Below are 23,807 nucleotides of genomic sequence, written 5' to 3' on the forward strand. Positions count from 1 at the left end.
AGGTTGGATTATATTACTTACACAGGCTTCTAACCATTTTTAAACTTGGTTACTAATAATGGTTCTGAACTCTCTTAGTCTTGACACTTCCTTTTTATTTCATATTCTTTGTAATGCCTGCTTTTTATCTAAAATTGATGATAAACATAATCTGCCCACACATATAATGTTCAAGAAATAAACGTGCATATAAGAGTGGAAATGAAAGTAATATAAACATCTAAAATCATGTGTTACATTTCTGAAATTCAAGAAACTTAAAACCAAACATTTTTCCTAAGGCACAGACATGTGGGAGCAAGGCCTGGTCTTAATTGAAATAAATTTAATTACGGTTTTTGTAAAAGTGGTGAATTTCTGTGTTTTGCTGCAAAAATGTTAGTATGTTTGGTCACAGGCTACTGTTCCAAACTCCACTGGAACAATAGTACTACTTAATATGCTTTGAAATGCAAAAAAAAAAAAAAAAAAAAAAAAATCTAAACTCTAGAATATCTGGTCCCAAGGGTTTTGGCTAAAATACTGTAGCTCTTCAAGTATTTCAACCCTTTGATGTTCCAGGATGACTAATTTAGAACACATAGTAATCAATAGGTTATACTTTTAATTAATATGTTTGGATTTAAGAGAAGATGAGAAGCCATTCTGTTCAAGAAATACAGCAAGGTGGAATAGTAGACCGTGCTACACTATGTTGGACAAGTAATACTATACCCTCTTTATTTGAATATAAGAGAAAACGGGAAATAACTTTATTTGATAAAAGGAATAACATACCTAAACAAGTATACACATTGTTGAAGTGGAGAAAGTTAAGAAATAAGATGTTTTTTAAATGCGCTAGACCTTCTTAATAAATGTTACCAAAGTAATTTCCTGTATTATGATTTGAAGTAAGAACTTGAAATTCCATCACCTGTTTAAGCGTGCATTCAGTCCCTGGTACCTAATAGAAGTTATATATGATCTCTGGGAGTAGCATCAGAAAACATGATGCTAGTCCATGTTGAAAAACATGGACAATTCAAAAATTTTAATTTTAATGTTTAGGGTAAATATGAAATATTTACATATATCATTATTAATGACATTTATTGATACAACATTTCTGGCTCTAAATCTGATAAAAAATAATGTTACAAATTTATAGATTTATTTTGCAGCACTAGCACTACTGCTGTGGCACCCTTTTTAGCTAGACTTGCAGTTGGATTTCACATACTTTTAAGTGGACAAAAAGCACAGAATATGTTATTTAATAATTTGGAGATAACCTCCTATTAAATATTTTTGGCATAGTTATTCAGTAATGTCTATTTATAGCGAGTTTAATCCATAGAACATTCAAAAATTGTTTGGGATGTAGGATAGTTCTTCACTGATGTTCCACAGAATTTTTTAAGAGTAAAAATAAATTATATTTCTTCCTTTTGTCTTCTGTGCAAGTAAAGGCCCATTTCTATTTTCTTGACTCTTTACCATTTTTTTCACGGCAGGTTTTACTCTCATATAACTTACAAATTATTTTCGTCAGCCTCTGTTGTCTTACCAGCAATCAAATACAAATTTTGTCAGTAATATTTACAATATGACTTCATGCCTAAATATGTAGAATTTAGAGGCAGTTATTTATACTAGAGTTCTTTAAAAAGAAAACTACAAAGAGAAATTAATTTGTGTTTTAAGCAGCCAAATTTTATGATTAGTAATGCTCAGAAAGAAATTTGAGCACTTAATATCCTTGTGTATATGTGTCTTTCATAGTATTTACAATGTTAGTAAAAGTGAGACTTTTACTGTGCTGGAAGATAACAATTACATAACACTGGTTACTTTTATTTTCTCACCACCTAGTAAAATATGATTTGGAGTTCTTATGTAATAGGACATTTAATTGACTTTTATAATCTGAATTAATTTTGTCCTTTTTTGTGAGCTGGTTTTATACCTGGAATAAAATGTAAAACCTGTTTTTTAGCAGCAGTAGTGAGGACTAATTTGCTGACTGTTTTAGGTACCATTTGGTTTCATCAAAATGGGTAAAATATCTTTTTGTAAACCTTTGTAATACTATTAAATGAGTTTGGATTTATCCCTAGGTGTCTAGGAAAATGGCAATTACTTGAATATATGACAAGTCCTAGATCAGTTATTTTTAGAAGTCTGTGATGAATGGCTTATCCCTTTTTTGTCATTTTAAAATATAATCACTTACAAATCCTTCCATTGTATTTTATTCATTTTAAACTGTCTTTTCCCCAGTGATTTTCACATGGAAACTTAGTATGTAGCTGAATGTCACAAGCTTGTTAAAGTATTAGATTTGCATTGCATATTTTCACATCTTAGCTACTCTTTAATATTTAAAGTTTTTGTTCTTCAGTAAAATAGATATAGTGTAGTCTATATCTCTTTTAGTTTTTGTTCTTTAGCAAAGTTTTTGTTCTTTAGTAAAATAGTTGGAGTATAATCTTTTCATTGTGGTGCTCAACTAGAACTTGTCACTTTCTCTACTTAGTAGATAAGTGACTATTTACAAAACTGATTCTTTGATGAAACAGATAAATGAAATTAAAATGTTCTCTATTACAATAAACTACCTCATATAATTTTTAAAAATATAGTAATCTGAATGTATGTATGTACTTTTTTAGAAAGAATCTTCAAGAGGGAGACATAGGGAAAAGGAAGACATAAAAATCACTAAGGAGAGAACTCCGGAAAGTGAAGAAGAAAATGTAGAATGGGAAACTAATAGAGATGGTGAGTTTCAGAATCTTGGTTTAAATGACGAATTCTTGATTATTTACTTTGTAGAGTTTTTGTGGGCTTCAGAACACCTTTCAACTGTGATCTCCCTCTTGTTTCAGAATCATCTTATTGACATGTTTTTATCTTACTGAATTATAAGGCAAAAACTGGCATATAGTAGCTCTACAAAGGCAGGGAAAGTGGTTTGCATTGCATATTTTAATTTTCCCTTCCTAGTTTTTCCTCTAGAACTTTATTGTGCAGCATTACAGCCCTTCAGGATTGTATTGCATATGTAAATTTAAAAATTCCTAACACTAAGCTTAAAAGGAAATCTAAATTTGTTTTACATAAAATATTATAAATGAGATTTTTAAATCTTAAGGACTTAGGAAAGTTATTTCCAAGAAATGTTTGATTTGTATCTTTCAGAAGAAATCAAAATCAGATGGAGACAGAGACCTGGATTTATTAATAAAAAATTACCCAAAATTTTTTTTTCTTGAGGCATGGTCTCACTCTGTCATCCAGGCTGGAGGATGGTGGTATGATCATGGCTCACTGCAGCTTAGCCTCTTGGAGTCAAGCAATCCTCCTGCCTATTATCTCAGCACTTTGGGAGGCTAAGGCTGGAGTACCACTTTAGCCCAGGAGTTTGAGACCAGTGTGGGCAACAAAGACCCCATCTCTACAAAAAAATAACAAAAAAATTAGCCTGACACGGTGGTGCATGCCTGTGATCCCAGCTACTTGGGAAGCTGAGGTGGGAGCAAAGTCATTTTTGAGTCATCATCTTAACAAATAAGCATTTATTTTCCACTCCTTGAATGTTTTCTCCACCTCTTTGATGTTCTGAAAGATGGGTACCATAACGTCGTATTACCAAACACAGAGAAAGAAAACTTGTATTTGTTAAATGCATTGAATGGGGGTGGACAATTTAATGTAATTTATATAATTGTCTTATTATCTCAATAGTTTTGTTACTCTACTTACAGATGACAAAACTAAAGATCTTAAGAATTTAGCGACTTTTTCAGTGAGAAGCTGAAAACTTAGACCAGGGATTAGAAAACTAGAGTGTGTGGGCCAGTCACTGGTTTTTGCACATAAAGTTTTATTGGAACACAGCCATGTCCATCCGTTTGGTTACGTACTGTCTGTGGCTGCTTTTGAGTTACCGGGGCCAAGTCGAGTCCTTATGACAGAGAACTGAGAAGCTACAAGACTAAGATATTAACTACTATATTTCAGAATTAGCTCTAAAGACTTAATAGACTAACACTTGTAAAGTATTATAAATACATTTTTCTGGTAATTGTTACATCAGTACTCAAAGGAAACCTGTTCCATCTTTGGACAGTGCTGTTAAAAAATTGCTTCTAAGAACAAATAGGAAACTTGTTTATGGTTACTCAGGATGTCATAATCCAACGTAATACCACTTCTATAAAATAGCAATAAAGGCAGCTATACTTTCCCATTTTAGTTGACTAATTAGTGTGTGTGTGTGTGTGTGTGTGTGTGTGTGTGTGTATATATATATATATATTTTTTTTTTTTTTTTTTTTTTTTTTTTTTGGAGACAGAGTCTCGCTCTGTCGCCCAGGCTGGAGTGCAGTGGCCGGATCTCAGCTCACAGCAAGCTCCGCCTTCCGGGTTCACGCCATTCTCCGGCCTCAGCCTCCCGAGTAACTGGGACTACAGGCGCCCGCCACCTCACCTGGCTAGTTTTTTGTATTTTTTAGTAGAGACAGGGTTTCACCAACTAATTAGTATATTTAAATAAAATATTATAAACCATAACTGTTCAAGTTTGGAGAGCTAACTTTTCCTAAATACTAAGGGATTACCTCTTAACACAGCCGAGCATCCTTTCTTTTCATTTTACTTTTTTTGCATAAAAAACATTTTAAAATGTATTTGATACTTCTTATCTTTAAGTTTTTTTCTATTGTTGTTACAATAATTAATAATTGTTGAAAATATAAAAGGTTCAGAAAAGCCCAAGTGTGTTATTTTTCTTCATAGTAGGTATGTCAAACCTTCTCCATAAATCTATGCTTTCATTTCTCTTTTTTGCTATCTACTAAGCAGAAATGATGGAAATCTTTAGGAATTCCCTCAACTTCCTCCTACCACACTTTCAAATTAATTTTTTATTCTTGCCTAAACTTTTTTGCTTCCCTCTTATGCTGTGTAAACGGCCTCCTTCCTGCTGTATAAGGTTGATGAATAATTCCTTTGTGTTGTAGATCTAATTTCCTCCCACCTCAGCAATCTTGTTCATTTATGATACACTCCTCCCTATATTACTGTTAGTCGCTATCCTGCTTATCCCCACTTAACAACTAAATTCTTAAAACAGTTCTGTACCTTACTATTTCTACTTGGTACTGTTTCACCTGATACTTATTATTCAGTTTTCTGACCCAACTCTCCACTAAAACTGCTTTTGAAAGTCACTAATGACCTCCTCTTTGCTGAATAAATGGAGAAGTACTTGTTTCTATCTTAAACAACCATTCTACAGCATTTGACACATCAAGAGCTCCTGTTTTCTTGAAAAAGACTCTTTTGGCTTCTATTTACCACTCTTCAGTTTTCTATCTTCCTGTTCAAGCCCTTCAGTCTTACATATTGTATTCTGTCTGCCCCTTAAATGTTGATTCCCAAGGATTTGCACTTAACAGTGATTTTACTTCAAGAGCCTTTTATATAGGAAATTCTTCTAAAAGGTGAGTGTAAATGTCTTTAATAGGAATTTCTTATGCTTTCCCTTGATTGAAATGCACAGGTTTTGACCATTGTGTATCTCTGTGATTTGAAAGTATCTGTTGAGGGAATATTGAAAAGCATTGAGTTAGGTGCCCCAGTCCCCAGATAGTGAGACTAAACTGGAAATTTCATAGACTTACCTTCTGCATTGTCATTCTAACCAGAATAACAGTTTTAGCTGGGTTCAGAAGAAATTGGTATATTTATAAACTTTCTGGTTTTTAGGCCACTTTTATATGCTTTGTCAGAACCCCCAAATAACTTTTGTCTTTGTGTATTTTATGTTTCCATAACTTCATATTATGAACCTGAGAAAATTTTAAAATATTTATTTATTCATTAATTTAACAATGACATATAAAAATCCAATATACGCTATTATGAAAAATAACTATTTTGCAAAGTAAAAAATAATAATTGTGAGGAGGTGGCAGTGTTTTGCATCATTTTGCAAATTGTTTTAATGTCTGGCTTTATAGTTGATAGGTAGATTTTCTTACCTGCTTCTACATTCCACCTGTTAACCACATCACATATTCTGGAAAACTTCACTATCTACTCATGGGAGAATGAGTACACCAGGCAAACAATATAGTGTTATAGGAGTAGTTTGATTTTGTAGAACTCCTGAAATTGTCTCAGGGACCTCCCCACTATCCTCAGACCCCCTCTGAGAATCACTTGTCTATAAGAACAGCTTTGCAAACTTGGTGGTTTTCCTATTGCCTACCTATCTTCTTTTCTCACTTTTAATTTTTTCTTCTAGATGAAATCATGCTCCCAGTGCTTCATTAACATCGTATGTGTAGTGACTCCAAAATCTGGAGCTCTCAATTTAGCATTGACCAACTGGGCATCTCCATCTGAGTTATGTATCTTAAGGGCATCACTTTTCCTACCAGATACCAACAGTCCTGAGAGTCATCACTGACACTCCTTCTTTCCCTCCATGCAGGCGTTTACCAGATAGTTTTATGTACCAAATACCATTGAAAACCATCTGTTTCTCTTGATTTACTACTAACATTCTCGTTCTTAAGGTATTTGTTTATTGTCTATAAATTTATTTTACCAAAATAACCTCCTAATCCCATCCCTTGCTTATAGTTTTGTCTCCTAATTTATGCTCCACTTTAAAGCAAGAATAATCTTTCTTAAAAAGTTTTTTTACTGAAGTATACTATATGTTCAGAGGAATACACATGTGTCCAAACCATTGGATTTTCACAAACTGAACGCATTTGTAAAACCATCACTCAGATCAGTAAGTAGTAAATTACTATTTTCCCATAGTCTCCTTGTGTTTTCTTCTAGTCACTGCTCCTTACCCTCACCTCCCAAAGGTAACTGCTGTCCTGATTTCTAGCACCATTGATTAGTTTTGTCTGTTTGAGCTCTATATAAATAGAATTGACAGCATGTACTCTTTTTGTGCCTACCTTCTTTTGTTAACAGCATTATCTGAGATTGTACTTTATTTCACATATCATTCATTAGTTCTTATTGCTATATAGTGTTTTTTTGTATGAACGTGCCATAATTTAGTCTACTGTTGATGAACATTTAAGTAATTCCCAGTTTGGTGCTATTATGTATAACAAGGTGCTGTTACTATTCTTAAACATATTTTTTGGTAAACATGTACAGACACATACCCATTCCTCTTGAGTTTATGGTTCAAAGTGGAATTTCTGGGCCATTGAGTATGTATCTGTTCCTCTTTAGTAGATAGTTTCAAATCAAAAATGGTTGTACTAGTTACCCATATGGTATTTTTGCCTTTTTCATCGTAGCTATTCTAAAATTTTGTAGTGGTATCTTACTGTGGTTTTAGTTTGCATTTTCCTAATGAAGTTGAAAACTTTTTCACATGTTCACTGACCATCGTACACCCTATTTTGTGAAGTGTCTATTCCAAATGTTTGCCATTCTTCTATTGTGTTACCTGTTTTGTTGTTGTTGTTGTTGTTAATTAGAGGAATCTATGTTTTCTGGATATGAGATTTTTATCAGATATATAAATATATTGTGAGTATTTTCTCCCACTCTATGAATTGCAGAACAGTCTTTTAAAAGATTAAATTGAATGTTCATTTTATTTTCCTGTTTCAAATTCCCTAATTTCCCATTGCCTTAAGGAGCAAGTACAAATTCTAACTATGCCTGTAAAACTTTTGATTATCTGGTTGCTCTCTATATTTCCAGTCCCCACTCCGAAGTCTGTGGTTTTTATTTGGTTCCTTAAACTTCTTGTATTTGCTCAGCATGTGTTCTTAAGGACTAATGAAGTAACATAAAAAGCAGAAGTATCATTGCAGTAGAATGTGTGAAAGTATTTTGGTAATCTTGGAGGTTAGTACATCCTCCTTAAATAGGGCATAAAACCCAGAAGTCACAAACATTTGATTACATAAAACTGGGAGTTTCTGGGTAACAAAATGCAGGAGTTAAAAACAGATGAAAGGCTAAAAGAAAATACTTGACACGTGTAACATGTGTAAGCATTAATAAAGACACTATATAGACATAATGAGTTTCTACAAATACATAAGAAAAAGACAGCCTAGTTAAAAAATGAGTAAAAATATATATGTATCGGATAGGTAACTCACAGGAGAAAAAGAAATGGCCAATAAATGCTCAATCTTACTGCAGGGAAATATTGATGAAAATAAAGAGATAGGATTATTCACCCATCAGTTTGGCAGAAATGAAGAATATTAATGTTTTCAAGTGGGGGTTTACATTGGTAAAGCAGTTTGGAGTACAGTTTGGTGATACTAGAAATAGAAATACAGTTATTTTCAGTCCAGCAATGTAGTCTGAGAAATAATGTCATAGAAAAATACTTGTACTCGAACCAAAGTAGAACCAAAGTATATATCAAAATGTTCATCTAAGTCTTGTTTTTAACATCGAAACATTGAAAACAGTTCATCTGTCTTTAAGAAGGAAACCCTTTAAGTAAGCTATGATAAAGTATGATCATATTAATGAAATGCTTTGCAGGCGTTAAAATGAAGATAGTTGAACTCTATGACTTGGAAAGACCTTGTTTATAAGGCAGTGTTGAATGTTAAAGGGAAAAATGTAAGGCATTATTTTCATGCATATGACACTAAACTGTTAGTAGTGCTATCACTGGAGTAAGGATGGCCGTAGGAGGAATATAAGGGAAATTTCATATTTTACTCTGCGTATTCAGAATTATTTAAGACTTGCTAAAGTAAATGAGAATGTATCATAAAGATAGAAAGTACAAAATATAGAATGAAATTCAAAAACAAGTGTCTGAAATCGGTTAATAAATTTAGAAAACGTCTCAGACAGCTTGAGGTTATTGCTACAATTGCCTTTTAAAAACTGATACGCATAAATGATTCTAATTCATTGGAAAAAGGTTAAATATAATTCGAATGGTATAACAAGGCAATTCACAAATATTTATAGTTTTTAATCCTTACACATAAACCTTTTATATATCTATGATTATTTTTATACAATAAATTACTAGAAGTTGCTGTATTAAAGGCTATTGATGTTCTTAAGTCTTTTACCCATATTGACGAATAATTTTACAAGATAGATGTGCTAGTTTACATTGCTACCACCAGAGAATGAGTATGTCCTTTATTTGTACCTTTACCAACAATTAATATTATAATTAGAAAAAAAGGCTCCTAAATACATGAGAAAATATGTATATACTTTCTTCATTTCTTTCTCTTTGTGAATTGCCTTGTAATATCCTTTGCCTGTTCTGTTAATTAGTAAGAATTCTTTATATAGAAAGAATCTTAACCTTTTCTTTTGTGTTGCATATATTTTTCTGTTGTATATTCTTAAAAATACCTACCTTGCTAAATATACCATTCTAATTATACTTAATATTTTTCTGATGACTTAGAATCATTTATGTGAATCAATTTTTATAAGGCAAAATTTTAATGATAACCTGAAGCTACATGAGATACATTTTCTAAATGTATTAACTTGCTTCAGACTCTTGTTTTTGAATTCCATCCTGGATTTTGTACTTCCTGTTTTTTCTTTCGCTGTCAAAATACTGTCAGTTGCAATGTGCCTGTCTTGTAGTCCATCTCTTACAGGTTAGGAACACATCTGAGTTTTTGTTATATGCATAAAATAAGCACCTTCAGAATAAAGACCTGAGAGCTTTTGTTCTGAGCAAACTATATTAGTTATGTTTACTACATTGACTAGACTTTTTTTTTTTTTTTGAGATGGAGTCTTGCTCTGTCGCCAGGCTGGAGTGCAGTGGCGCAATGTCAGCTCACTGCAACCTCCACCTCCGGGTTCAAGCGATTCTCCTGCCTCTGACTCCTGAGAAGCTGGGACTACAGGCGCACACCAACATGCCCAGCTAATTTTTGTATTTCTAGTAAAGACAGGGTTTCACCATGTTGGCCAGGATGCTCTCGATCTCTTAACCTGATGATCTGCCTTCCTCGGCCTCCCAAAGTGCTGAGATTACAGGCGTGAGCCACTGCGCCCGACTGACTTAGACATATATTTTAACTGCTCAGGCCTCTCCCCCTTGGTTGGATAGTTGAAGATTGAGAACTGAAAGCTGGTTTTTATGTGTTCTGTATTGGTGATATTTCCAGTTGCGAATTATTAGATTGGCAGTGCGTTATTGATAACACAGTACCTTCAGAAACACTGTTATTCATTCTTCTCTATTAACTACTCTTTCCTTTGTTTTACCTGGGCATTTGGTTATGAAATTTTATTGAATTTAAGAACATAATCAAACTAGATCATTGACTCCTATTATTGACTGATGTAAAGTATCTCAATAGAGGACAAAATAATAACTGGAGATAGCTAGTATTCACTTAATTAAATTCAGTATCTTCATTTTATCTAGTGAAAACTACTTGCCCTTAATTATTTAGTAATTGCTTTCTGACTGAAAAACATGATTTAGCCTATTTCATATATTTGCTGAGAAATTGTCATCGTTCTTCAACATAAGATGAGTAGTATATCAAGCTTAGTCACAAAGGGAGTGAATATATATGGTTACCCTCTCAGTCCCCAAGCATGAATGATGAATAGTTGTCATTCTAATGCATTTGAGCAATATATAACAGCAATGTTCATTTTCTTGGGTTTTAAGCAGTCAAGTAGGACTTCTTATGTTTGTTGTTTTTTAGTTCTTCATTTTATTTCTTTACCCAAAGTTAAGACATGATCTAAAGTGCTAGAAGTATAGCTTGAAAAGGCACCTCAGTTTGTGATCAGTCAAATCCAACGTGGTCAATGAAATTCCCACCTCTAGGCTCCTGGGCATTTCTGGCAGATGAGGGTGATGGAGCTGGGTGCTAGTGCCAGTAACTTCTACATATTTTAATGAAATAGATCTACACACCACTCTTCCTTTTTGATTTTTTAACCAATCTTCATAGCTTTTTATCAGAAAATATTAAATGGAAATAGAAATATGGCATCAGATCCATTGAGATGGATGGTTGTGATCTAAGGAAATAGTACAAACTTGTGAAGAAAATGTTATAAATCCTTAAAAATTAGTTTATGTACACATTAGTACTAATATTACTTTAGTTTTTGATGTTAATCAGTTGTCTCACAAATTTTAAAACTGACAAGCCTATAGAAGCAATGTTGCACATGTAATACAACCTCACTTTGAATGATGTATTTTAGTAGTGTGTCTTTAGGAAAATCAAGGAGGTAATGAGTCACATCATATACAGCATGAAATATTGAAGGTTTTGGTATCTTTAAGACTTAGAAATGCAACTGAGCGCCTTTTGTCTTTTAAAATTCCATCTCCTAACAAAAAAACCCAACTTGCAACCAACCCAAAACTGTTTCCAGAAAACCCAGAAACTTTGAAAATATTTGGCTTTTCTTAAAGAAATCAACCATGGTGATTTTAATCCTTTATAGAAATGGTATCTATTTCTTTTATCTTTTAGAAGTATGTCATTCTGATGAAAGACTCTGCCATTTAGATTTGCATAAGAAATTAGTTGAAAAAAGTCTGTATGATTTTTGGCATAGATAATTATGCTAGTTTATAACAGTAATGCAATTTTATTTTAAAGATTCTGACAATGGAGATATTAATTATGATTATGTTCATGAATTATCATTGGAAATGAAGCGTCAGAAGATACAGAGGGAATTAATGAAGCTGGAGCAAGAAAACATGGAGAAGAGAGAAGAAATTATCATTAAAAAGGAGGTATGCTATTTATTGCAATAAATATATTAGTACTTAATAGCAGCATTTGTATTGATCAGATAATGCAGCTTCTTGCTACATCTTAAATTATACTAGCATACTGATATATTGATCAACCCACTGTATATGTACTGCTCCATATATATTCATTTAATCTTCACGTTATTCTGTTAGATAAGTATCAAATATTTGTGTTATTGAATAGGTGAGCAAAGCTGAGAGTTTGTTGCCTAGAGTCACCAGCTAATGTAACATGGGGTTTGAATCTACATAGGTCTGTTTCAGGTCCATGCTATTTCTAGAATACCTTGTTTCTTTTCTGAAAAGTGAAGATACAGTTATTTTAAATATAATTTATGATTTTTCTGAGGAGATTTTGAATTTTTATGATTTTAATTTACTTAATTGAAACTGGTATATGTTAGAACAGTTATATTGCTTAAAATCATGGATTCAGGAGTCAGACTAATATCAACAGATAGTGGCTATTGTAATTTATTATTTTTATTTCAAACTTTTTTTGTAGGGATGAGATCTTTCTCTGTTACCCAGGCTGGAGTGCAGTGGCACTCACTGCAGCCTTGAACTCCTGGGCTCGAGGGATCTGCCCATCTCAGCCTCCCTAATAGCTGTGTCCACAGGCACGTTCCATGCCTGGCTTTTTTTTTTTTGTATAAGAGATAAGGTTTTTTTTATGTTACCCAGGCTGATCTCAAACTCCTCACCTCAAGCAATCCTTTCACCTCAGCCTCCCGAGAAATTGGGATTACAGGTGTGAACCACTGCACCCAGCAATAATATTTAATTTTAATCTGAAGTTTGGTGTGATTCTAAAATACTGTAAGCCTTGTTGTACCATAAGTGGAGGGATTTCTGAATTGACTTACTGAATTTTTTAAAGGTTTCACCAGAAGTGGTTAGATCAAAATTGTCCCCATCACCTTCTCTAAGAAAGTCTAGCAAATCTCCGAAGCGAAAATCAAGCCCGAAATCGTCTTCAGCTAGCAAGAAAGATAGGAAGACATCTGCAGTATCTTCTCCCCTGTTGGACCAGCAGAGGTCAGTAGGATGATAAATAGTATCAGAAGAAAATAGCTTTTTCTGAAATGATACTAAAAAGAATTAGTAGGTTATAGAAGGGTAGTTTTAATACATTTTATATTTAATGTAAGCTTTTTTGTTCTAAAAGGAAGTTTGAAATGTTGCAATTAAAAAGACAGTTATAGAGAACAATAAAACAAGTATTTGTATAACATCCTCATATGCTTCAGAGCTTTTTATTTTTTAAGAAATAAAAATAAAAGATACATTTCCTGTTCCTCTCTTAAATCTGGTGTTTATGATACTTGTGCATGTGTTTATACTTTAATATGTGTTTTGCAATGTATAGTATTGCTTTCATCTATTTAATTGTAATACGGATATATCATAACCTTCTACACATTGCTTTTTCACTTAACATTTTTGTATTTATCTATATTGATACATATAACCTTAGTTCATTCATCTTGGTATTTATATTATAAATTTGTCTACTCTTCTGTTGAACATTTATGTTATTTCCTATTTTTAAACTGCTATAAATTATACACAAAAATTTTTTGTCTCTGCATATGTTATCAAGAGATTGAATTCTTTATAAATTAGAATTACTGTAGAAGCCAGCTGAAGAAGTAAAAATAGAAACGATTATATTCAGGGACTAAGAATAAGGAGAAGATACATTTTCATTTAATGTCACTCTGAACTATTTATATTTTATTTTAATTAAAGTCCATACCCTAGTTTTATCTTATAAAAAAATGAACTAAAAATATCTTCTACCTAATATTTAATCAGTTAACAAGCCCTATCTGAACCTGTAATGAAACTCATATTTATCTCCCTCCTTGTAGTTTCTAGAGACTAACCCTATTTCAGACTCTACTTAACTTTTTGCCTAGATTATTATATCATCCTATTAACTATATTGAGTTTATTTAGTTTCTGCCCCACACACACGTAAACATTCTCATTCAGCTGCCTCAAGCCATTTATTTTATAGATGCTGTCAGAGAAATCTTAAAAGGACAATTCCAATTAATTTATTATACCATTGTAAAACTCAGTGGTTTTTCATTCTGTACAGTGAAATTCGGATTCGTTAGAATGACATTTACACTTTGGTCTTTTCTTTCTTGTCAGTAGTTTTTGTCCAGCTTCCTCCTACCTAACCCCTTCTACTCTCAATTCTTCAATCTCTAGCTCAAATTCTAAGTTTTCCCATTTCTCTTTATGGAACATAAGTTCTGTTCCCTTTATGTACCTATCAGATTTTGCTTGTACCTCCCTGTTGATATTAATTGCCTGTTGCATTATATTTCAGCTGTGACTTATGTTTTACAACCTTTATTAAATTTAAGCTCCTTGAAGATTGGGATCTTGATTGTTCATAGTTCTGTCTTCTCATAGTGCCTACTTGGCATAGAACTTTGCGTTATAATAAGGCACTCAGTAAAGTTGAGTTGATCCTCTTCTTTGTTCATGTAACTCAGTAAATACTGCAAAGGGATATTGAAGAAGTTGAATGAACAGAGAATGATAGCATCCACTCCACTTGCTCTTATTCTCTTGGCTAACCATTTATGTAACTTTCCCTCAATTCTATTCATTTCACTGATAAACTGCAGACTAGAAATACCCTTTTTTCCTTTTCTTATCTGTTCTGTTTATAGAGTATTTGAAACTTAATCTTTTCTTAGAAAGTTTTGATAACTATTTAGACAAAGGGTTAGTTTCATCTTTTACATATAGTCTTTTACTACTTTATTAGTAACTCATCCTATTATAAATATTTGTCATAAATAATCACTCGCACTCTTTTAATTACTGTATTTCTTGTATTCTACTGTGTTGTTGACTTTAAGGTGCACCATTAATTTAATAATAAAAGCAAAAGGACCTGGAAAAACAGTGTATTAAAAATACAAAGAAAATACTGAATTGAGTATAGCATTTCTTTTTTTTTTTTTTTTTTTTTTGAGTATACCATTTCTTTAGCTATGCAATTTACATTGCCTAGAGTGTGTCAAGTAATCATCTTTTAATTTTATTGCTGGATCATGCTATCAACTAAGAACATACTAAGCACATGTAAGGATTAGAATTTCAGTTAAAACTCAGTGGAGTATTTCAACCAGTGTCAGCCACCTGAGGTGTGACAATCAGGTAAACAAACTTCTTGGTCTTACTAGATTATCATATTGAATGGAAAGATATAATTACTGACAAATTAAAACTTACACTTTTCCCTGAAAGCTGGCGCTTTTCTTTGTTTGACATTTATTTTGAGATATAGTCTGATAGGAAGATTTGTCCTGATATGTGAGATACGGTATAATCTAAAATCATAAATATATTACCTGTTCTGTCCATCTGCACTTTTAATCTTAGTTTTTATTAGGTGAATTTTTCTTTATAGCTCTTTGTACAGAGAATATTAAGTATGTCAAAAGCTAATCTAAAACAATAGTTTTGAAGAGAGAAAGGATTAAAAACTGATAAAAGTAGACCGATGGGCTCTTTGCCAGAAGTCGGAAGTAGGCTCTGTGGCACTGGAATAGCAATGAGTTGACTTTTTAAATGTTGAAGATCTTGTTGATTTCAGAATACACAAAACCAGTTTTGGCCTCTTCAGTCGGAAAGCACTATAACGTAATTGTGTTTTCTAACCACATATAATTTTGATGGTAATGTGAAGAAATTCTGTACTTTAGTAAATATATTAGAATAATCTGGGTTGTGATTATAGCTAAGTCCCAAAATGTCAGTGATTTAACACAACAGAAGGTTATTTCTCACATCAAGTCAAAATGAGTGTTCCTTATTGACAGGTGGCTGTCCTATACATGGAGATTGAGTAACCCCGGCTCCTTCTGAGCATGATTCCACTTTCTTGGGTTTTCAAGGAAACCAAAGAATGGAATGTACAAAGAAAAATGGAAACTGAGTAGTACGGTTATTTAGCTCTATAGTTTGCAATTGCCTAGCATATCAGAGTCCTTTGAGATTTGGGCCTGGAAGTGGTGGTATACATCATTTCCACTCACATTCCTTTGGCCAGATCTTGGCCACTTGGCCATGCTTAATTTCAACAAAGTGTAGATAGTATGGTTTACCACTGTGCTCAGAAGAAAAGTTTGGTAAACACTCTGCTAGTCTGTCACAGGTGATAACGTAAAAATAGTTTGTGTCATGAATTCCTTTGTTGTTTAATCATGAATTTTAAAAGATAATTTTGATACAGATGCCAATTATTGATTCGTTTTTATCTTTAAAGTAGAAAAATATCCAGAAATACAAGATATTTATCACATATCTGTTAGGGTACATAAGAAGATTGAGTCATCTCATGAATATGCAATGAGATATGTGACTAATATGGTTGTTGGCAGAAGACAAGGATGAAAAATAGATTTAGTCATCATATTTTAGTAATTTCCTACTTGTTTACATGGTTAACTCTATCAGTGATAATAAGACACAGGGATGAGGACTAAGAAAGCTACATTTTCTGAATGCTCACTATGAGTCAAGTGCTTTTAAAATATTGCCAGCAATTTTGAGGTAGATACTATCGTGTATATATGTATACACGATATATATATATATAAACTAAGAACTCTTCGGACTTGAGAATTCAGCATGATAGGAAATAAGTTCTAGGATTTAGGCTTAGGGTCCTCATTTATAAATATCAGTAGATAGTGAAATTAGTAGATAGTGAAAACTCACCATATGTATGAAAAGGGCTACTTACAAACCTAGTACCAGACTGAACACTCTGAGCAGATGGCTTACATGGAAACGTTAATACAGTAAACAGGAACAAACTCAAAGTATAAATTTGTTTATAAGTTTAGCGCAATTTGTGAGGGTATTGTGTTTAGAGGACAAAAGCAGTTGATCATGGGAAAAAAAACTGAACAACTGTATTTTTATTTTATTTTATATTTTTGCAGAAGACTGGAGTTTCATTATTAAATCAGTCTCCCTGAGCATTCGGTGATCAGAGTTTTAAAGGACAACTTGGTGGCGGGGTGGCAGGGAGACTGGGGGAAGCCAGTGAGCTGGGAGTACTGATTGGTCAAGTCGGAGATGAAATCATAGGGAGTCGAAGCTGTCTTCTTGTGCTGAGTCAGTTCTTCCGTGGGGTCTACCAGATCAGATGAGCCAGTTTATCGATCTGGTTGGTGCCAGGTTGAATAACTTTTTTTTTTTTTTTGAGACAGAGTCTCACTCTGTCACCAGGCTGGTGTGCAGTCGGCTCACTGCAACCTCTGCCTCTCGGGTTCAAGTGGTTCTCCTGCCTCAGCCTCCTGAGTAGCTGGGATTACAGGCTTGTGCCACCACACCTGGCTAATTTTTGTATTTTTAGTAGAGGCGGGTTTCACCATGTTGGTCAGGCTGGTCTCGAACTGCTGACCTCCTCACAATCCGCCTGCTCGGCCTTTCAAAGTGCTGGGATTACAAGCATCAGCCAACACGCCCAGCCTGAACAACAATATTTTAAAAGAGAAAAGAGTTCAAATGGAAAATAACAGAATAGGACAGGTGCAGTGGTCTGAGGTGGGCAGATCACTTGAGCCCAAGAGTTTGAGACCAGCCTGGACAACATGGTGAAACCCTATCTCTACAAAAATACAAAAATTAGCCAGGTGTGGTGGCATGCAACTGTACTCTTAGCTACTCAGGGGGCTAAGGCATGAGGATCACTTGAGCCCTGGAGGTCGAGGCTGCAGTGAGCCATGATCGTGCCATTGCACTCCAGCCTGGGCAACAGAGCGAGACACCGTCTCCAAAAAAAGAGAAGAAATCGAAAAATAGCAGAACAATGAAATTGCCAAATTTAGAATTAGCAAAATGAATACTACATTAAAAATTACTGAATATAAAGACAGAGTTAAGATCCTGGAAAAGCAGGAAAAATGGAAATGACAGAAATCTAACATGGAGGAGAGATCCAAGAGATACAGTAACTGTATAATAAAGAGAACTGCAGAGATTTGGGTCATGAGGAAAAGTTACGAAATGAAAGTAGAAGAAATAGAGTAAAAAGTTTGAAGTTTCAGATTGAAACAGTCCATTTAGTGCTGGAAAAGGTTTTTTAAAAATGCCTGGACTTAGTGAAAATCTTTTTCCAGTGAGTAATTTTCAGGGGATAATGTTCATAAGCATGCCAACAGAAAAACCAGTTTACCTGAATAGTAAAAAATTTTATTTTCTTTGGACTTCTTACCTGCAATGTTAAATGTTACAAAATATTTTAACTAGAGCTCTGAGGTAAAAGGATTTTGACATGAAAATGCTATATTCAATAAAACTGTTGTTAAGAGGCAAAGACAGCCAGTGTTGAATGTGTATGGGATCAAAGTTATACCACTTACTTAAAATTACTTAAATTGCCAAAAAGAGGCACTTAAAGAACAAAGTCTGTACCCAAAAATCAATTACAGATAGATAAAAGACAAATGTGAAAGGCAAAACTACAAAATTTTAGGAGACCATCTTTGTGACCTCAGAGATGGTAAAATTTTCTTAAACAAGATTCAAAGATTTATGATGAATATATACTGACAATGGTTGGTATTTCATTTGTAGATGATGTAATTGTGTTTTTTAAATAATGATGAAAACCTGGAAGCCACCTGAAGAACTATGAAATTGTTTTAAAAAGTTTTGGAGCATTTTTTTCAAGGAAATTCTATATAGTCAATGAAAATGATTATCTAAATCTGCTTTTTAAAAAAAGTTTTATTTTGAGATGGAGTCTCACTCTGTCACCCAGAATAAAGTGTGGTGGTGCAGTCTTGGCTTACTGCAACCTCTGTCTTCTGGGTTCAAGTGATTCTCCTGCCTCAGCCTCCCGAGTAGCTGGGATTACAGGCACCCACCACCATGCCTGGCTAATTTTTGTATTTTTAGTAGAGATAGGATTTCACCATGTTGGCCAGGCTGGTCTCGAACTCCTGACCTCAAGTGATCCACCCCCCCCCGTCCCTCCCCCCTAGCCTCCCAAAGTGATGGGATTACAGGCATGAGCCACCTGACTCTACTCTATGTTACAGAAAGATGCTTGCACTATGTCTATGTTTAGTATTTTAAAATTTTACAAAACATTGTAATAGGATATTCCATGAATGTGTGTAACACACACACACACACACACACACACGTAGAGTTACCCATTTCCAATGTTGAGAGAAAATAGTGGTGACCATATATATATATATATGATTTGCACATATTTTCTCCCATTCTATAAGTTGCCTTTTCACTTTGTTGATTGTGTCCTTTGACATGGAAAAGTTTTAAAATTTGATGTAGTCTCATTTGTCTATTTTTGCTATGTTGTTCCTGTGCCTTTGGTGTCATAGCCAAGAAATCATTGCCAAGTCCAAGGTCATGAAGCTTTTCTTCTATATTTTCTTTTAGGATTTTTATAGTTTTTGCTTTTATGTTTAGGTCTTTATTTTGAGTTAATTTTTGATCTGGTACAATATAAAGGTCTAGCTTCATTCTTTTGCATTTGAATACCCAGTTTTAAATGAGTAGACAGAGAAAGATATATGGCAAAAGTATGTAAACATTCAAGATGTTGAAAATAGTTCTCCTTGAGTAGTAGAATTATAGGTAATTTATGCTTTCTTTGTCTACTTTTCTATGTCTTAAAAAAATAGTTTAAGCGGTCATTGTATTAGTATCTTCTCTGAAAGTGTCTTCCTATTTAACCTCTATCTTTTCTCAGAAACCTCCCCTTTTAAAGTTATATAATAATAAGCAGTGTTAACAAAATAAGTATTAAGTAAATTCTTCACCCATTTCTGTTTTTTTTCTTCTGGATATTGGTTAGTAGAGTACAAAATAATAAAGGGCAAGCAATATAAAGGAACACTGCTGTTTTTAAGAAGGCTTTAAAAAACATCCTTTTGGCATATTTGAACCTCTAATGATAGCTTTGTGTTACCTTCAGAAATTCAAAAAGCAACCAAAGTAAAAAGAAAGGACCACGTACTCCTAGTCCACCCCCTCCTATCCCAGAAGATATTGCTCTGGGGAAAAAATACAAAGAAAAATACAAAGTAAAAGACAGGATAGAAGAAAAAACAAGAGATGGAAAGGACAGAGGACGAGATTTTGAAAGACAAAGAGAAAAGAGAGACAAGCCAAGGTAAGTAGGATTGTATGTTTTTAACAATATTAACTTTTGTAGAATATAGAATATTTACTTTTCAGAAGCTTTTGGGCATTCGCATATTGGATATTTTAGTTTTGTTTACAATAGTGTGTATATTTATTTTAATAATTCCCATAATATCTATTATGAGTCATGGATAATTCAGTAAGCGTTAACTTTTACAATTTATATTTGAATTTTTTTACTGTGGTAAAAAAACATAAAATGTACCATCTTCATCATTTTAAAGTTCATAGTTTATTAGTGTTAAGTATTTTTACATTGTGAAACAATTCTCCAGAACTTTTTTATTTTGCAAATCTGAAACTCTGTATGTATCAAAAAATAACTCCCCCTTTTCACCTTTTTCCAGCTCCTGGTAACTGTCATCCAATTTTGTTTCTGTGAATTTAACTGCTTCAGATACCTCATATAAGTGGAATCATAGTGTTTGTCTTTTTTGACAGGCTTATTTCACTTAGCAGAATGTCCTCAGGGTTCCTTCTTGCTGTGGCATGTGACAGGATTTCCATCCTTTTTAAGGCTGAATAATATTTCATTGTATGTATATGCCACATTTTATTTATCTATTCATCCGTTTGATGGATGCTTGGGTTCTTTGACATCCTGGCTATTGTTGATAGTGCTGCTATGAGAATGAATATGTAAATAATCCCTTTGAGACCCTGCTTTCAGTTCTTTTGTATATATACCCAGAAGCAGAGTTGCTGAATCATATGATAATTCTATTTTTAATTTTTTGAGAAACCTCCATACTGTTTTCCATGGCAGTTGCACTGTTGTACATTCCCAACAGTACACAAGTGTTCCAGTTTCTCCATACCTTCACCAACACTTATTTTCTGTTTTTGTTTGTTTTATAGTCGCTATTCAAATAGGTGTGTTTATCTCATTGAGGTGAGGTGTTATCCCATTGAGGTTTTGATTGGTATTTCTCTGATTAGTCATATTGAACATCCTTTCATGTGCTTGTCGGCCATTTGTATATTATCTTTGGAGAAATGTCTTTCCAATTCTTTGCCCATTTTTTAATTGAGTTATTTGGTTTTTTTTCTGTTAAGTTCTAGGAGTTATATATTCTGGATATTAAACCCTTATTAGAGATAAGATTTTAAAATATTTTTTCCTATTCCATATGTTGCTTTTTTCTTCCACTCTGTTAATTGTTTTTCTTGGCATGCAAGAGAACGGTTAACTAGAGCCTTCACAGTTCTTAAGTATGTTTTTTTAAACTATACTCTATATTTTACTCAATCCAGCAGGTGTGTTTGTGAAAAGTACATGTAAATGTTTTTGGTGATTGACATTCTATCAGTAAAGCCTTTGGTTTTCCCTAATGGTTCTTTGTACTTTTATTTTGGTATTTTGACTAAGAAGTCTCTGAGCAATGGTTCTTAACACCTATTCCTAGGTAGTTTATCATTTAAATGGTAAAAACATTTGTATTATGAGGACTTGAATATTACACAGGCTGATCCTTTATTTTCCAGTTTTTCTCCCTGGGTTATCCCTAAATGGTATGCATAGGACTCACCTATTACTTAGTATGTAGACAAATCTGAACTTGGTGTTTTGTTTTGTTTTGTTTTCATCTAAAGACATGAAACAACAGAGCTAGGGATACTGGAAGATTATATAAATAGCTGATCTGCACGCACTGGAGTTCTGCAGCCGTATGTGACAAGGTTGGAAAAAGACATTTTGGTTTAGGAAGAGTTAATTTAATTACCAAGGTTCTTAGGTGGGGCCATTATTTTCATTTGTCTCTATTACTCTGTCTAAAGAAATTACAGGTGCACCAATTTTATTGAACCTCGCAGATGTTGTGTATTTTTACAGATGGAAGGTTTATGGCATCCCTGAATTAAACAAGCCTATCAGTGCCACTTTTCTAATAATGTGTTCACTTTGTATCTCTGTAATTCTTGAAATATTTCAAGCCTTTTCATCATTATTATATCTGTTATGGTGGACTGTGATCAGTAATTGTCAACATTACCATTGTAATTGTTTTGAGGCATCGTGAACTACACCCGTATAAAACAGTGAACTTTATCTGCAAATGTGTGTGTTCTGACTGCCCTACTGACTGGCTAGTCCCCTGTCTCTCACCATCTCCTTGGGCCTCTCTATTCCCTGACACACAACGATTCCCTCTCAGTTCCCTGAGATGTTATTGAAATTAGGCAACTAATAACCCTACATGTAGTGGCCTCTAAGTGTTCAAGTAAAAAGGAAGAGTCTCTTACTTTAAATCAAGAGCTAGAAGTGATTAAGCTTAGTGAGGAAGGCATATTGAAAACTTAGGTGGCAAGCTAGACCTCTTGTGACAGTCAGCTAAGTTGTGAATGCAAAGGTAAAGTTCTTGAAGGAAATTTAAAGTGCTACTCCAATGAACATATGAATGAGAAGAAAGCAAAACAGCCGTATTGCTGATGTGGAGGAAGTTTGAGTGGGCTGGATAAAAGATCAAAGCAGCCACAATTGAAATCTGCCACAACATTCCTTTAAGCCAGAGTCTAATCCAGAGCAAGGTCCTAACTCTGTTTAATTCTTTCGAGGCTGAAAGAGGTAAGGAAGCTGCAGGAAAAAAAGTTTGAAGTTAGCAGAGTTTACTTCATGACATTTAACAAATGAAGCCATCTCCATAGCTCAAAAGTGCAAGATGAAGCAGCACATACTGATGAAGAAGCAGTGGCAAGTTATCCAGAAGATCTAGATAAGATAATTGATGTTGACCACACTAAACAAATTTTCATTGTAGTTGATACAGCCTTATTGGAAGAAGATGCCATCTAAGATGTTCACAGCTAGAGAGGAGAAGTCAATGCCTGGCTTCAAAGCTCCGAAGGACAGGCTGACTCTCTCATTCGGGGCTAGTGCAGCTGGGGGTTTTAAGGTGAAGCCAGTGCTCATTTACCATCCTGAAAATCCTAGGATTTTAAAGAATTATGCTGAATCTACTCTGCCTGTGCTCTTAAGTGGAACAACAAGCGTGGATGACAGCACATCTGTGTACAACATGGTTTAACTAAATATTTTGAGCCCACTATTGAGACCTATTGCTCAGAAAAAAAGATGTGCCTGTTTACACAGGAGCTCTGACGAAGATGTAAGAAGAGAGTAACAGTTTCATGCCTGCTAAGACAAAAGGCACCCTACAGCCCCTGGATCAAAGACTAATTTTTCCTTTTGAGTCTTATTTTAAAAAAGGCCACAGCTGCTATGGATAGTGATTCCCCTGATGGAGCTGGGCAAAGTAAATTGAAAACTTTATGGAAAGGATTTACTATTCAAGATGCCATTAAGAACATTTGTCATTCACGGGAGGAGGTCAAAATATTAATATTTACAGGAGTTAGAAGAAGTCAATTACAACTTTCATGGATGACTTTGAGGGATTCAAGACTTTATTGAAAGAAGTAACTGCAAATGTGGTGGAAATAGCAAGAAAACTAGAATTAAAAGTAGATCCTGAAGATGTAACTGAATTGCTGCAATCTCAAATCAGACTTGAACGGATGAGGAGTTGCTTCATATGGATGAACAAAGAAAGTGGTTTCTTGAGATGGAATCTACTCCTGGTGAAGATGCTAGAAACATGTTTTAAATGACAGTGACACCAAATAATTTAGAGTGTCACATAAACTTTGTTGACAAAGCAGCAGCAGGGTTTGAGAGCACCAGGTTTGTTTTTTGTGTATGTATGTGCTGTTTTTTTTGTTCTCGCTGTTACCCAGGCTTAAGTGCACCGGCGCAATCTCAGCTCGCTGTGTCTGGCTATTACCCAGGCTTAAATTCACTGGT

The 23,807-nt window shown here is 34.0% G+C and overlaps 1 protein-coding gene across 12 annotated transcripts in view; it reads left to right on the forward strand.

Moving 5' to 3' along the window:
* LOC105490668 (zinc finger CCCH-type containing 13) overlaps positions 1 to 23,807 on the forward strand; it is a 98,016-nt gene that overhangs the window by 30,451 nt on the left and 43,758 nt on the right. For all 12 annotated transcript variants that reach the window (XM_011756518.3, XM_011756515.3, XM_024795708.2 and 9 more), the window contains 4 exons: positions 2,655 to 2,763; positions 11,625 to 11,764; positions 12,666 to 12,823; positions 19,776 to 19,973. In XM_011756518.3, the coding sequence (XP_011754820.1) occupies positions 2,655 to 2,763; positions 11,625 to 11,764; positions 12,666 to 12,823; positions 19,776 to 19,973 (605 nt within the window). The remainder of the gene's footprint in view (positions 1 to 2,654; positions 2,764 to 11,624; positions 11,765 to 12,665; positions 12,824 to 19,775; positions 19,974 to 23,807) is intronic.

This window comes from Macaca nemestrina, chromosome 16, assembly GCF_043159975.1.
Source record: "Macaca nemestrina isolate mMacNem1 chromosome 16, mMacNem.hap1, whole genome shotgun sequence".
Lineage (NCBI taxonomy): Eukaryota > Metazoa > Chordata > Mammalia > Primates > Cercopithecidae > Macaca > Macaca nemestrina.